This window comes from Rhamphochromis sp. 'chilingali', assembly GCF_963969265.1.
Source record: "Rhamphochromis sp. 'chilingali' genome assembly, chromosome: 16".
NCBI lineage: Eukaryota > Metazoa > Chordata > Actinopteri > Cichliformes > Cichlidae > Rhamphochromis > Rhamphochromis sp. 'chilingali'.
This window is the reverse complement of record NC_137943.1, coordinates 601,261-616,383: the sequence shown is the minus strand read 5'-3', so window position 1 is coordinate 616,383 and position 15,123 is coordinate 601,261. Positions and strand designations below refer to the sequence as shown.

At 43.3% G+C, this 15,123-nt stretch overlaps 1 protein-coding gene across 3 annotated transcripts in view; it reads right to left on the bottom strand.

Moving 5' to 3' along the window:
• Window positions 1–1,636: 1,636 nt before the first annotated feature.
• The window catches only part of LOC308412591 (protein NLRC3-like), a 29,713-nt gene continuing 16,226 nt past the window's right edge, over window positions 1,637–15,123 (bottom strand). For 2 of the 3 annotated variants that reach the window (XM_080907070.1, XM_080907069.1), the window contains exons 9-11: window positions 7,828–8,001; window positions 5,371–5,417; window positions 1,637–5,222 (exon numbers count right to left, since the gene is read on the bottom strand). In XM_080907070.1, the coding sequence (XP_080763196.1) occupies window positions 4,681–5,222; window positions 5,371–5,417; window positions 7,828–8,001 (763 nt within the window). In that variant the 3' untranslated portion in view covers window positions 1,637–4,680. The remainder of the gene's footprint in view (window positions 5,223–5,370; window positions 5,418–7,827; window positions 8,002–15,123) is intronic. The other variant, XM_080907071.1, reaches the window with a different exon arrangement.

Genomic DNA, 15,123 nt, shown 5'->3' with positions numbered 1-15,123 from the left:
GGATTACAACACACCTTGTAACAAATCTCCCTCTACATATTTTGTCCGTGTTTGGAAGAATTGTGCATTACTCCACAGTGCCACACGGAAACATGGGAGGGATTATGGCATGAACATTTTCACATTTCTACAAACATGTTACTTCCCACAGGTTCGTGTGTCAGCCATCTGTCTCATAGTTACAGCACTGGTTCCCAAACTTTTTCTGCTGCGCCCCCTTTGTTTTACAAGAAAAATGTTCGCAAATACAAGTAATCTGCAATAAATTACAGGCAGTAAGAAAATAAACTACTAACTCTTTTACGCTGCGTTCGCACCTACACGGGTGTTTCTGAACACGCAGCTGTTTCGTCCACGTAAACGGCGTTTTCACAGAAAACTGGGATTTTTTAAAACCCTTTGTGTTTACGTGTGGACGAGGAATACAGAGTTTGTCACGCAACGTCAAAGGTATGCGCCTTTTTTCACGTCACGCTGTGGCCACGTTATTGTTTACATGAGATGAATGGCAGAATGGCAGATAGAGACAAAATACTGTTAATCTGACTGTCTGCAGGTTTACACGCAGTTACTGTCCCTCTGTTTACAAAGGCAGAGACGTCACGGTGTCATTATTTTACTGTAGTTGGTTTCTCCTGTGTAATAATGTTCAACATTGCATCAATACATTTTTTTTTGTTACTGGGAGTTGGCACCCTGTTAGTGAGGTTGCTTAAGCTAAGTACTCTTTAAAATGCCAGAATAGGGAGGATGGAGCAGGTTTAAGTTTATTAGATTGATCAGTGTTGCTGAACTATGAAATATTTTTTGCATACAGGTATAACAGAATAGCTTTAGTGTTGTTGGTTATTTAAACTTGAGTATGAACTTATACAAAATGCAGCAAGATATTAAAAAACAGTTTTATTGATTAAAAACACTATATCGGATTCATATCAGTATCGGCAGATATCCAAATTTATGATATCGGTATCGGACATAAAAAGTGGTATCGTGCCATCTCTAGTCACTATTGGCGACTCCAATAGGGTTACCTGTCAACTGTGGTGTATGTATGTATGTATGTATGTATGTATGGTGAAAGTCCCTCTTTTTGCTCCTCCCCTCACCTGTGGATGGACGGTGCTGTTACCGTGGTGACAGCTTGGATGTGTTTCAGTCCTGCCTGGTTATCACTGCAGGAATCTTTCACATTTATTACAGGTAATAACTCTGATTTTTCTGTGTGTTATGAACTAAATGTATCCTGATACACACAGAGATGGATGAGCAGAGGTCACATGATGAAAGAACAAACATGGAGTCTTTGATTGATTTAGATATTTATTGATGAATGCAAACAAACCCTGACACTGAACCATCGTCCAGCAGAACAAACCTGATCACATGACCTGCTGACCCAAACAGTGCAAAGCTCCATGGCAACAACAACAAACAGCCTCACATATGTTAACAGAGGCTGTTAGAAGCACAGAGTCTTTACAGTCTTTCTCCTGTTTGGACACAGATCTCTGCACATCTTCATCACAGTTACTCACAGACGTGCAGAGTGTGTGGATATCAAAGCTAAGTTTCCACCATGTTTGTAGTCTGTACTGGGACTCATGGAGCATCTCTCTATGATCACTCAGTGCTTTAAACAGTGAGTCCCAGTTTAACCAGCAGCCTTCACACCACACATCACACAGACATGGAAACTTCAAACCTCAGACTGAAGACACCATCAGAAATAAACAGATTGTGATGAAGATGAAGAACTGGACCAGTTTGCTGTGGTTTCTTCTGTTCCTGTCAGAAATAAGAGTCTGGCAGCACTTTGCTCTCCTTCCACATGTTTAAGGAGGAAGTGAAGAAGAGCGAGTGAGTCGTCTTCCTCTGTGGGCCCAACATCAGGCAGCAGCCACGTATTTTTAAAAACCCAGCACACTGCTTCAGAAACACTGAGTCAGGTGACCAGAGTCATGTGATCAGTGAGGTCTTCACTCAGGACGTCACTGCTTCAGGACCTGATTCAGAGGTTTATAAGGACGTGGATCATTGGTGCTGATGTTGTGTGAGAGCTGGTGAACCATGGGGAACATAAATAACAACCAGGCCATCAGCAGTTCTACCCCCAGCTCTAAAACCTACATAATACACTATACATATAGTTATATAGGTTATAGTATGTTGTATATACACGTAGCTGAAGCAGTTTCATTTGTAGCTTCACGCTGCACTTCACATGTTTGTCCACCAGATGGCAGCACAGAGGCCTGTGTTGGAAAGCTTTGAGTAACCAACCAGGAAATATCTGTGTGTAAAAACAGCAACACAAGAATCCAGGATGAAGACAAGAAACTCAAAGCTCACAAAACAGGTGGAGCTAATTTTGTGACGTGTTTCTGTAAAAACACCACAGAAGTGAATCATCAAAGTTTCCATGTGAGCTGATGATGCTGCTGCAGAGTTTCTGTGAACCTCCTGTGACCCCGCCTCCTCATACAGAGACATCTGATTGTTCTTCAAACTGCATCACGTGGACACATGTGATTGTGTGTTGTATTGATCCCAATGCTGGTATCAGTCCTGGATCAATAACACTGGATGGATGCGTTCAGCATGCAGCCCTGAGCTGTGTTACAGACAAACATGGAAACTGACAGGTCTGTGTCATTCACAGTCTGTAACACTTCTAAACAACAGAGGCTGACCCAAGTGCCTCAGAGCCAGGCACGCTCACATCACAGCTCTCTAAATAAGCCAGTTTCAAAATAAGAGCTGAAAGCTGTGTTTGCTTGTGTTAGCTTATTATTGTGGAGACTAACATTCAGTGATCATGTGTTCAGACTCATAATGATTACTCTCAGAAATCCTGATCTTTGTATTTACTGTGTGTTGGATCAATAACTGAGATTCATGGTATCACACAGCTGTGCTGCTGCTGATGTCAGCACATCTGGAACAATACGAGGTATCTGCTACCAGACTGAGCAGGACGTGAGACCTGTGGACTGTTTAAAGCTGTCCCTCCACAGCTCACTCAGACCTGATCCACACCTCAGTGATATTCTCTGACTTCCTCAGTAGAGACAGAAACCATTCAGATCTGGGACCATCAGCTGACTGATGATGTCACACAGACTGTGTTTTTCAGGAACAGTGATTCTGATGTGAGCCTGCTAGCTGACAGCAGACCTGATGAAAGCACATGTTCACATCTGTGAGGACAGACTGGACTCTTTGACTGCACCTTGGTTCTCCTCAGAGGTCTGTACAGGAGCATGTCCACCCCCACTGAAGATCTCAGTCACTGTGAAACATAGAAAGCTGCTTGTGTGGCCTCTGCCTCACATGTAGATACAGCTACAGGTTTCTCTGTCAGTCAGACTGAAACAGTGTCCTGATGCTGCATCATTCAGCTCTGTGCCCCAGTCAGCATCACTGGGAGCTACCAGTGTTTCTGCCCTTTTCCTGTAACACTACACTCAGCACAGGCTCAGCTGGTATCCAGTGTTGGACTTTGGCTTCAGCTGCTGTGATAGATCCTCTAACATAGATCAGCTCTGCTACATGTTGTTAGATAAGTGCAGCTGCTGTCATGTCCTGATGTTTCTCTGGCTCAGCAGCTTCTCCATCAGAGGTTCACATGGAGCTGATCCAGTATCTCCAGTAACTGTGTTCTGTGCCTCACTGGTTCATCCTTCTGTCTGTGTGACGTCAGTCAGATGTTGAAGTTAAACTCTGTAATCTTCACTGTGTCACAGAGTTCAGTGAGTCCCGTTATTCACAGTATCAATCAGATCATCAGAGAACAGCTGATCAGCAATCAGTGGTGCCAACAGCGCCTCCTGTGGTGAGAGGATGCAATAATGCAATGTAGCATTTTTCCACTCAACACTTGCAGTCATGGAAACTGTCTGTTGGATCTGTGTGACGTTGCTTTCTTGGTTAGAGTTCCTCACAAACGTCCAGATGATTCTTCTAATGAGGCGTCGACCATGTTTGCAGCTCTTTGGAAGAAAACGTCGCCCTTTGCCATCCTTACTTTTCTTTGACTTCTTCAAATGCAGCTGAACTCCAGCTGGTATTTTCTTGGACTTTGCAGCTGTTTCTGCTCATCAGTTCATTCCTGCAAACCTCTGAAGCTGAACAACAATGATGCTGCATTGCTGGCTGATCCCAAAAGGTTGATTCTGTTCATCTGGACGTTTTCAGAAACGTTTGCTCACTGATCAGGTGACTTCTTCAGTCTCAGCTGACTGCAGCTTTACAAGCTTACAAACAGCACATTTGCACAATGACTGAAAGCAGCAGCACCTGATATATATGATACTAATATAATACATATACATATATAATCCATACTAATGATGAAGGAACTGAGCTCACAGTCCATTGTTCATTCAGTGAACTACTCAGTTTATTTTGGGCCTCAGAAATGCTCACTCTGTTTGTACATCACTGTCAGCAATAGACTCATTCTGCTGTGTGGACAGGAACACATGTGACATCACTTCCTGTTTGTTTGTGACTGAAGAAGTTTACAAGGAATCATTTAGAAGAGTTTCAAACATCAACTGATTGAATCCATGAATCTGAAAACGTGTTTGTGAGTGAAAGAGACAGACATGTACAGACTGAACTATCTGTTCAACAGTCAGAGTGTTTCTGTAACAGGAGACACTCTTTACACTCCACTCAGCACAGGGACACTGAGGCACCACGAGACCAGGGAAACATAAACCCAGGATAAAGAGTTTGAGTGAATGTGGTGTTGAAGGTGTGGAGGTGGATCAGAGTGTCAGAGGAGACTCTGTAGAAGGACAGAGTGCCAGCAGGACAGTCCACATACACTGCTGCTCTGTTAGAGACAGAGGAGGAGGAGGAGGAAGAGGAGATGGATGTTTGTCTGTCATTGTGCCAGACAGACTGAGGACCATCATCAGAGCAGATCAGACTCCAGGACTGATCATTGAATCCAAACCAACAGTCAGCACTGCCTCCTTTCCTTCTGATGCTTCTGTAACTCACTGATATATAAACGTTTCCTCTCCACTCGACCTCCCAGTAACAGCGACCAGTCAGACCATTTCTACACAGCAGCTGAGGATAAACATCAAATCTGTCTGGATGATCAGGATATGACTGAACCTTCTCCACATGTGTCACCTTCCTGTTGTTGTCAGACAGTTGGAGCTTTGTGTTCACTGTGTTTGTGTCGATTGTGAGTTGACAGGAATCTGATGGAGAGAACAAACACAATCCAGCTGCAGTTATTGATCCATCATCTGTTCATTGATTGACACTTTGATGATGACTCCTGACATGATGAAGATGGTTGAATGTGTGCTGCTTTGTTTTCATGAATCCCATTAAAAACACACTTACACTTCCTCAGACCTGGTCTCAACCATCGGACTCCAGCAGGCTCCACCCTGAAAGGAGGAGGGGGGTCAGAGCAGCACAGTCAGCATGCACACATGGACATTACATGGCTCTCACACACACACTGTTACACACTGAGCTCAAAGCTCGGCTCCACTGTTTTATTCAAAGAAATCTACATTTATTTATCAGCACATTTAAAAACAGCTTGAGCCAAAGTGCTGCACAGAGTAGAGAGAAAATAGGAAACATACACAGTAATGACTATAAAGACTGGTCAGGATTGAAAGCTACAGAGTACAAATGTGTTTCCAACCGGCTTTTAAAAATGTCCAGTGTTGGTGACGACCTGATGTGAAGGGCGACTGTTCCAGAGTTTGGCTGCAGCCATCGATAAAGCTCACCTCTGTTTTTACGTCTAGTTCTGGTCAGAAGCTGCTTATCTGCAGACCTGAGGGCTCCACTTGGATTCTTTTGTTAAAGAGAGATAAGATGGAGCCAATCCATTCACAGATTTAAAGACAACCAGATCTGGAAGTGGATTCTACCACGTACTGGTAACCAGTGGAAAAAGCTGGTGATGGGTCGTCTAGCACAGACCCACCGCTGGAACCAGACAATTGATGAGGGAGAGAACTGTGACAGCGCCGTTCCTTCACTTGACCTCAGTCGCTCTCGTCTGCTCCCTCGTAACACTGCTCTTTATTGAGGTCACATGAATATGCACAAGTTCATTAACATGTGACGTCTTACACAGGTATGAACAAAGAGTACCAGTCTGTGCATAGCGTGTGTGTCTGTGTGTGTTCCAGATGTGACCCTGTGACCCCAAAGCTGGTGCTAAGAGTCCAGCGGTCCCCCTAACAAAGGGCTCTTATACTTAACCAGACACAGAGCAGGTGTTCTCCTAAACCATAAATCAGTAAGAGAAGGTACGACCTCTCTCATGACCTTAAGGTGTGTGTGCATGCCAGAGCACTCTGGAAGGCACACAGAGTCTTTACAGACTACTGAGGCTACGTCCACACGTACACGGGTATTTTTAAAAACGGAGATTTTCCGTTTTCGTTTTAAAAAATAATCCCGTCCACACATAAAGGCAGAAATGAAGGAAAACGCTGCCAGGAACATGCCAAAGCAGCAGGTGGCGCTAGATTCCTAACCGTGCAGAAATGTTGGCCAATCAGAAGTCTAGAAGCCTTGGTGGGAAAAAGTAAACAAAGCTGGGGCATAGAAGCAGAACAGAGTCGTATGTGTGGAGGGACAGTAACTGTGTGTATATGTAAGCATTTAAACACTGCAGAGAGTAGAATTAACAGTATTGTAGAAATTCATTTCACCCGAACAATAACGTGGCGCACAGTGTGACGTCAAAAAAGGCGCACACCTTTGACGCTGCGTTTTCTGCGTTTTCTCCGTTTTTCTCGTCCACACGTAAATGCAAAAACTGAGTTTTTGAAAATATCCACCCTGGTGGATATTTTTGGTGGATAGCTAATAACAGCAGTCTATTTAGCAGTAGCTGCTCACGTTGTTATAAAGTAAAGGAAAACGATATGAGCATTAGGTTCTAATGCGTATCTGCCTTGAATTAGACGTAGGTGCTAATGGCAGCCTACTTAGCATTAGCAGCTCAGATTGTTGTAATGCTAGGGTAAGCATTACAACAATGTTGTAATGCTTACCCTAGCATTACAACATTGTTGTAATGTTAGCATTAGCCGTTCACATTGTTAAAAAGTAAGTGTTAACATTAGTGCATAATGCTAATTCGCATCAAATTAGCATTAGTTAATAACGGCAGCCTATTTAGCATTAGCAGATAATGTTGACCTTGGCCCACTGGAAAAGTTAACAACTAAAGATTTAGGAGTGTTTCTCGATAGCTCTTTCTCGTTTGAGAAACAAATAAATTCTGTTATTAAAACCAGCTGTAAGGTTTATATTGTTGATTGTCATTTATGCTTAGAAATATTTACTCATATATGCTTAGAGTTCTATAATCGATTGCATAATGATAGAGGTTTGATCCTTAGGCTACGTCCACACGTACCCGGGTATTTTTGAAAACGCAGATTTTTCTATGCGTTTGCACCTTTCGTCCACACGTAAACGGCGTTTTTGGTCACTGAAATTGGTTCGTCACTGAGATTTTTAAAAACTTAAGTTACAAAATGTTGTCTCTGTCCAAATATTTATGGACCTAACTGTAGGTCTACTTTTAAGGAAACTCTCAACATGACTTATCAGTTATCATTAATGTTCCTGCAAACAGACTCCTTGGAGACCCCCTACATAAATATCCACGTACTATCCAGCTAGACTAGTGTGTCTGTCCCTGAAAATATTCCTGCATGTGTGATTGTTCATGTCTCATCTGCAGGAAACAAACAGGAAGTGAGTGAAAGACACAGGAAATGTTTCCAGCTTGTCCTCCTCTATCAGACATTCTCTCCATACCTGAGAGTGTCCAGTCTCCAGCCTGGATCCTTCAGTCCAGACGACAACAGCTTCATTCCTGAGTCACCTGGATGATTGTAGCTCAGATCCAGCTTTCTCAGATGGGAGGGGTTGGAGCTCAGAGCTGAGGCCAGAGAAGTACAGCCTTTCTCTGTGATCAGACAGCCTGACAGACTGCAGACACACAAAACAACAATCTATCTTTTAAAGATCATTTTCTGTTTGTCACAATAACATCTATCCATTTACATCCATTCAATGTAACTTTATTTAAAAGTGACAATTCCCAACAGACAACAACAGTCGTCTGAAGCTGTTTAACAGTGTAAGGCCTCCAATATTAGAGAGAAAGCCCCAAAAACCAGACAATCCACTGTGTGCAGCACTTGGTGATGGTGGGAAGGAAGAACTCCCTTTGACACAACGATCCTCCCAGTGAAAACAGGCTCCTGGAGGAGAATCTATCAATCAATCTTTATTTATAAAGCACTTTTCATACAAAGATATAGCACAAAGTGCTTTACATGGTTAAAAGCGCCCCCCCCCCCCGCCCTCCAACTCACTCCCCACACTCTCATTAACATAAACGATCATGGATACATATCCCCCCCCACGCGCACACACACACACACACACACACACACACACACACACACACACACACACACACACACACACACACACACACACACACACACACACACACACACAAAGAGTAAAATTGGGCTGGGCACACATGAGCCAGGTGAGGAAACACTATCACAGGGAGCCGGTTACAGACTGCAGCCTCCAGGCTGGGCACACAGCATATAATATAAATAGAATAACAGGATAGAATAAGCATAAAATAAATAAACGCTAAGTAAAAGCTAAATTAAAAAGGTGGTCTTGAGCCTGTTCTTAAAAACATGTACGTTCTCTGCGGCCCTGAGCTCCTCCGGCAGGCTGTTCCACAGACGAGGACCATACCACTGAAAAGCTGCCTCTCCGTGAGTATGTGTCCTGACTTTAGGGACAATCAAAAGGCCAGCACCAGAGGACCTCAGGGTCCGCGAGGGTTCGTATGGTAAAAGCAGATATGAGAGATAAGAAGGCCCAAGACCATTAAGACATTTAAAAACCAATAAAAGAACTTTAAAATCGATCCTGAAACACACGGGGAGCCAGTGCAGCGATTCTAAAACCGGTGTAATGTGGGCCCGCCCTCTGGTCTCCGTCAGCACACGAGCTGCCGAGTTTTGCAAGAGTTGTAAAGTTGAAATATTCTTCTTAGGAAGACCAGAGAGCAGGGCATTACAGTAATCAATGCGACTGGTAATAAAAGCATGCATCAGCATCTCCGTGTTGGCCCGAGAGAGAATAGGGCGGACTCTGGCTATATTTTTTAGATGATAAAATCCAATTTTGGTTACATGTTTAACATGTGGGATAAAACCAAGCTCAGAGTCAAAAATAACACCCAGGTTTTTCACTTGTAGTGAAGGACATAGTGAAAATGCCTCTAATTTAGACAAGAGTTTCTCTCTCTGAGCCTCAGGACCGACGATTAAAACTTCAGTTTTGTCCTGGTTAAGCTGTAAAAAGTTTTCTGCCATCCAAGATCTTATATCCAAGACACAGTTAAAAAGGGCATCCATTGGTCTGGTGTCATCAGGAGACACGGAGATGTACAGCTGCGTGTCATCAGCGTAACTGTGGAAGTTCACTCCATGCCTCCTGATGACACCGCCGAGAGGCAACATATACAAATTAAAAAGTACAGGGCCTAGAACCGACCCTTGAGGCACACCACATGTCATTTTATGGATCTTAGAGGAGCATGTATCCATACTCACCATAAAAGATCTGTCAGAGAGATAGGAAGTGAACCAGCTGTGTACAGCACCAGAGAGGCCCACCATGTGTTTTAGTCTGTTTAAAAGAATAGCGTGGTCTACTGTATCAAAGGCTGCGCTTAGATCCAGCAGCACCAGGACTGAGAGCTTTTGGGCGTCCCAGTTACATCTAAGATCATTTAAAACCTTTAGGAGAGCCGTCTCTGTGCTGTGGTTCACCCTAAATCCAGACTGGAATATCTCCAGGATCTGTCTATCAGGGACAAACAGAGACTGCAGCGTGTTGTGCGCTCTGCTGAGAAGGTGATTGGCTGCAGACTCCCATCTCTGCAGGACCTGTACACCTCCAGGACACTGCGGCGTGCAGCCCGGATCTCAGCTGACCCTTCTCACCCTGGACACAGTCTGTTTGACCTGCTCCCCTCAGGCAGGAGGCTCCGGTCCATTCGCACCAGAACCTCTCGCCATAAGAACAGTTTCTTCCCCTCTGCTGTTGGACACATGAACAATAACCACATGACTGTCCCCGCCACTAACACATGACCCTACGCTGTGTCACTGCATCATTTCATGTTTGGCACTGATCACCACCTGCACTCATGTATATATCTTTCTACGTAGCACTCTTAATTCTTATTCTCATGTATATATCTCATGTATATCTCATGCACATATCTTTCTTTCTACATAGCACTTTAATTCTTATTGTCTGCACTGAAGCACCGCAGCAATTTCCTAATGTTGTAAACCTCAACATCTGGCAATAAACCCATTCTGATTCTGATTCTGATTCTATCATTGAGAAAATCAGTAATCTGAGTAAAAACAAGTTTTTCTAAGACTTTACTTAAAAATGGTAAGTTGGATACAGGTCTGTAGTTATTAAAATCATTACAATCCAAATTGCTCTTCTTCAGAAGGGGCCTCACCACCGCCGTTTTAAAGGCAGCAGGGAAGACACCCAACTGAAGAGAGCAAAGCTCAGCTTCAAAAAAATCTACCATGACTGGTTGCAGGGTGAGGGGAAAGAGAAGAGATGAGCTCAGAGAGACACAAAAGTTAAGGACATGCAGTCGTGACATATAAAAGCATCAGGAGTGAAAAGAGGGGAGTGGAGAAGAAAGCAGAGCATCATCAACAGCCTGAGCCTATAGCAGCATAACTAAGGGATGGTTCAGGGTCACCTGATCCAGCTCGAACTATAAGCTTTATCAAAAAGGAAAGTTTGAAGCTGATCTTCAAAGTAGAGGGTGTCTGTCTCCTGAACTCAAACTGGGAGCTGCTTCCACACCAAGTCCAACATAGCCAGGCTGAGTCGTTAGATTAGTCCAAAGTAAAGTCAGAAAGTCATTATTTGTGTCACATTTTAGTGGAAATGTACAACAACTGTCCAAAAGTTATTTCTAAATCTGATATTAAACAGTTTAAATGGTGAAAAAAGCTGTAAAGAAAACAGAGTCAATAAAAGCCTCTTTACAGGGTCACCAGTTTAAAACTCAGACATTTAAACTGGTGATTCTCCTTCTCTGCTCCATTTCCTCTCTAGACTTCCTGTTCCTAGGAGGGATTTGATTGGCTGAACGTCCTTTTAGCCTTTCTTTAGTTCTTTGGGTGCTAATCAAAGAGGTAAACACACGCGTCATGTGACGTGACATAAGGAGCGCTCTGATTGGTTGGGATTGACAAACTATGGTGCTGTTTGCAAGCTTAGCTTTGCAGAGGCAAGAAAATCTCTTGGGATGCTCCACAGTGACGTTTCCACACTTTGGAGCTTCTGAAGTGCAGATGTTTGGAAACGCTGCTCCAACGTGTGGTTCAAACACTCAGATCACGTGACCTCAGCTGCCACAGGTGGCATACCTGCGGCTTCCATGTTAGCATGTTAGCTCCAACAGGTGGTCAGTGTGAGAGCAGAAGATGATATCAGTGACATCCAAACAAGGAAGGAAGAGACTGTTGAAGGCAGCGAGCTGTGACTGCTGTGAACAGTGTCCTCACACTATTTTCTCCCTGTGTCAACATACATGAGGCTGCTTCAGCTGCAACACACCACAAACACCTTTATACAACTAAATATACTGAGAGCACACTGCTGTGGTTGCTGTGGTAACATCCATATATCCAGCTGTTTGGGGCCGAGTCTGCTTCCTCATCCTTGGTTCAACCCTCAAAGTTTGATGCGTTTTTTTGAGATTTGGTTTTATTTGTTGTTCTACACACTGTGAAACAAAGCTAGAAGCCCCTGTGGTTCAGCGGGGGACTCAAACCCAGGACCCAACCTGCTCCAACAACAGTCAGAGGATTTTATTAAGTCTCATTTTCTGTTCATTAGGAAAACATCAATAATGAAGAGCACATGTTTATAGAGGCACATTCAGACCAATGACAACAGTCCACTGACCTCCACCTTTTTAAATGTGAGTAAACACATCATGGTTCTGGTGCTGACGTGGTATCAGGGACAGGTGATGATTTTGAACTCAGTCTGAGGTTTGATTACATTGAACCTGCACTGCTTTCTCCTGTTTATGACACATTTATACCCAAAGTCTCAGCTGGATAACAAAGAACGAGGAAAAACACATTTGTTGAGAGAATTGTTAACAAATGTGGTGAGAGTGTTGTAATAGTTACAGACAGAACTATGATTTATTTATTTAAATGCATTCCAGGACGTTTTTTACTCACGTTATGTCGCTTCCACGATGTTATTTTTCTCTCCTACAACGTACGTTACAATTACATTAGCATGACCATTTATCCAAATTAGGCGATGACGTCATTCAGCGACTTCCAGCAACTTTTAGGACAGCCAATAGCAATTTTCCTTACTGAGGAGTTGGCAACACTGCTAGGAGCAGTGGGTGGATGGCAGCATCATCATGAAGGATCAGTGAGAATAAATCATCATCCACAAAGAAAACCAGTCTGAGTGTCTGACGCTCTTGTTAGAAAGACGCAGTCGCAGCTTGTGGGTGCAGTTAGCTGGTTTGCTAGTTAGCTGGGAGCTAACTCACTCGAACATTTAATGCTAAACTGTCTAAATTGTGTGAGCAGCATTCATTGCTGCTCTGTGTTACTCTCCAGCCTCTCTTTAACTTATTCCTCTCAGTTTTTTTCCTCCTTACAAACTAGAAAACCTTCTTTTTCAGCTTCTCCTCCACACTCAAGCTGTGGCTAAGGTGCTACCAGCACGCATGCTCGGTGTGTCCAAATTCATGGGCTGCTTCCTCCTGAGCCGCATTTGTAGACCGATAACGTCACAGCGACGCGCCGAAGGCTGTCCAAATTCGTGGACTCCTCCGAATGCAGCCGACAAATGCGTCCTCCTTTTCCCCGAATTTGAAGGATGGGTCGGGTGTGTCCTTCGTGGCCCACCATATCCCAGAATTCATATTGCGGCCCAGCCAAACTCCAGTTTCTGGTAATGGCGACCGCTACTAAGATTTAAATTTACTCTTATTAATCTTTCTGGGTCACAAAACTTTTAACATATTTTCAGGCGAGAAAGTAGTTGTGTAAACATCAAATATCTGCTCGGTTTATCAAGATATCGCATATTTGCAAAAGTGCTTCGACGTTTTCGGAGACGTCTGCTACCCACCAGCTCGACAGCTAGCCGGGAGCTCGAGGGTCACTGATGCGGCCGAGAACGGCACAACTCCCGGCACATCATTTTCAGATCACCGCAGACTTTCGCTAATCAGGTTAAAAGTAATATATAAGTCACTTAGACAACCTAAAAATGTCATTGTTTGGCTTTTTCAGTGTTTTATTTGTTCGTGAGTAAATCGGTTTGGCTGAGATTAAAGTTATCAGATTAGATAAAATAAAACTATGAATCCCCCGGGTGGGTTCGTCCTTGGTTTTTACACAACTGAATAAACGTCAAACAGAAAACTGATTAAACAGACGTGTGAGATGGTCAACAATTTACACCAGTGTCCTGTTATATTTTAGATAGCAAGGAGCAGACGGCCGAGTTTATTAAACTCCACCGAGACAGCGGTGACGCTAATCAGAAGGCTAGACCGTCCAATTTCACGGCCGTTTACTTCCGGCCTACCCGACCTTCTGAGGACCCGGCCCACGTAGACCGCGAAGGCCGGGTGCTCAGGAGGAAGCAGCCCATGAATTTGGACACGACCACAGTCTTTCTCACTCAACAGTTACACTCGTCACCCAGACTAACACCACTCCACATGTTCACAACTAGGAGGCGCTAAAAGACCACATACAGTGAGATTATCAATAAATGTCTGCTGTGTCTGACAGTGACTTGAGTTTTTACTAACTGGCTACATGAGCAGGATTAGCTGCAGTGCTATCTTTGTAAAAGAGACTCAGCATTAGAACCAAACAGAAACATTTCTACTTTTTCTGCAGCACCAGCTGGATGCATGGAGCCTAAACTCCAGTGACAATGAGACACATACAGTGTGACTGCTGTGACTTTACAGCTGGGCCTCATTCACTGACATTAGTCAGATATGACTGACTCTAGGGTTGCAAAATTCCCGGAATTTTCAAAGATGGAAACTTTCCATGGGAATAAACGGGAATTAACGGGAATTTATGGGAATAAACTGGGAATTTTCAAAATTGAAGGTTGGCTCTTCTTAGGGAACTTAAATATAGTTGAGCAAAGTATATTTTAGCATAATATTGACAAAAACAAACAAATGCAATTCAAATACACTTGAATATCCATGCCATTCCTTAATCACATGTACAGAGCACATGCTTGCTGCATGGCTATTGAGACCACCTACTGGCACTGTGCATGCCTCCATCACATGTACACATGGACCACACTTTTGAGCCTGAAGGACAAAGAGTATTGAAGGCACACATTTGAGCCTGTGGACTTAACAAGTGAGGTAAGTTTTGATGATATTATGGGAAAATATATTCATTAAATGTTTAAATTGTGAATATCACATAAAATGTATTAATCCTATAGATAGCAATCTGATAAGATGCTAAATAAAATGCTAGCATCTGTTAGATGCTAAATAAGCCATAGCTAGTATAACATAAAGAAGATGCTAGCTTCCTCATTTGGCTGTTTTGTTTTGAAGATCATTCCAGTTGTTTAGCTAGCCTTACTATTTATATCTGTTTATTATCATATTGCAATTGTATTATTACGATCTCTTGCATTGCATTAGCATTTTTACAAGCTCTTGTTTTATTTTACAGAAAAATGCCACATGCGCTATCTGATGTGTGGAGACATTTTACACCAGCTAATGTGCAAGGGAAACCTGTATATATGTGTAAATATTGTGATAAGACGTACGTGAAGAATGCCACAAAAATGCAGCAGCACATTGCAAAGTGCAAAAAAATTCCTCAAGGCCCAACACATGCAGCAGCCAGGAGTTCCACTCAAGGGGAAAATGAATCTGTTTCAGCTGTATCAGAGTCAGATACCCACTCATCAGCTCCTGGTCCCTCT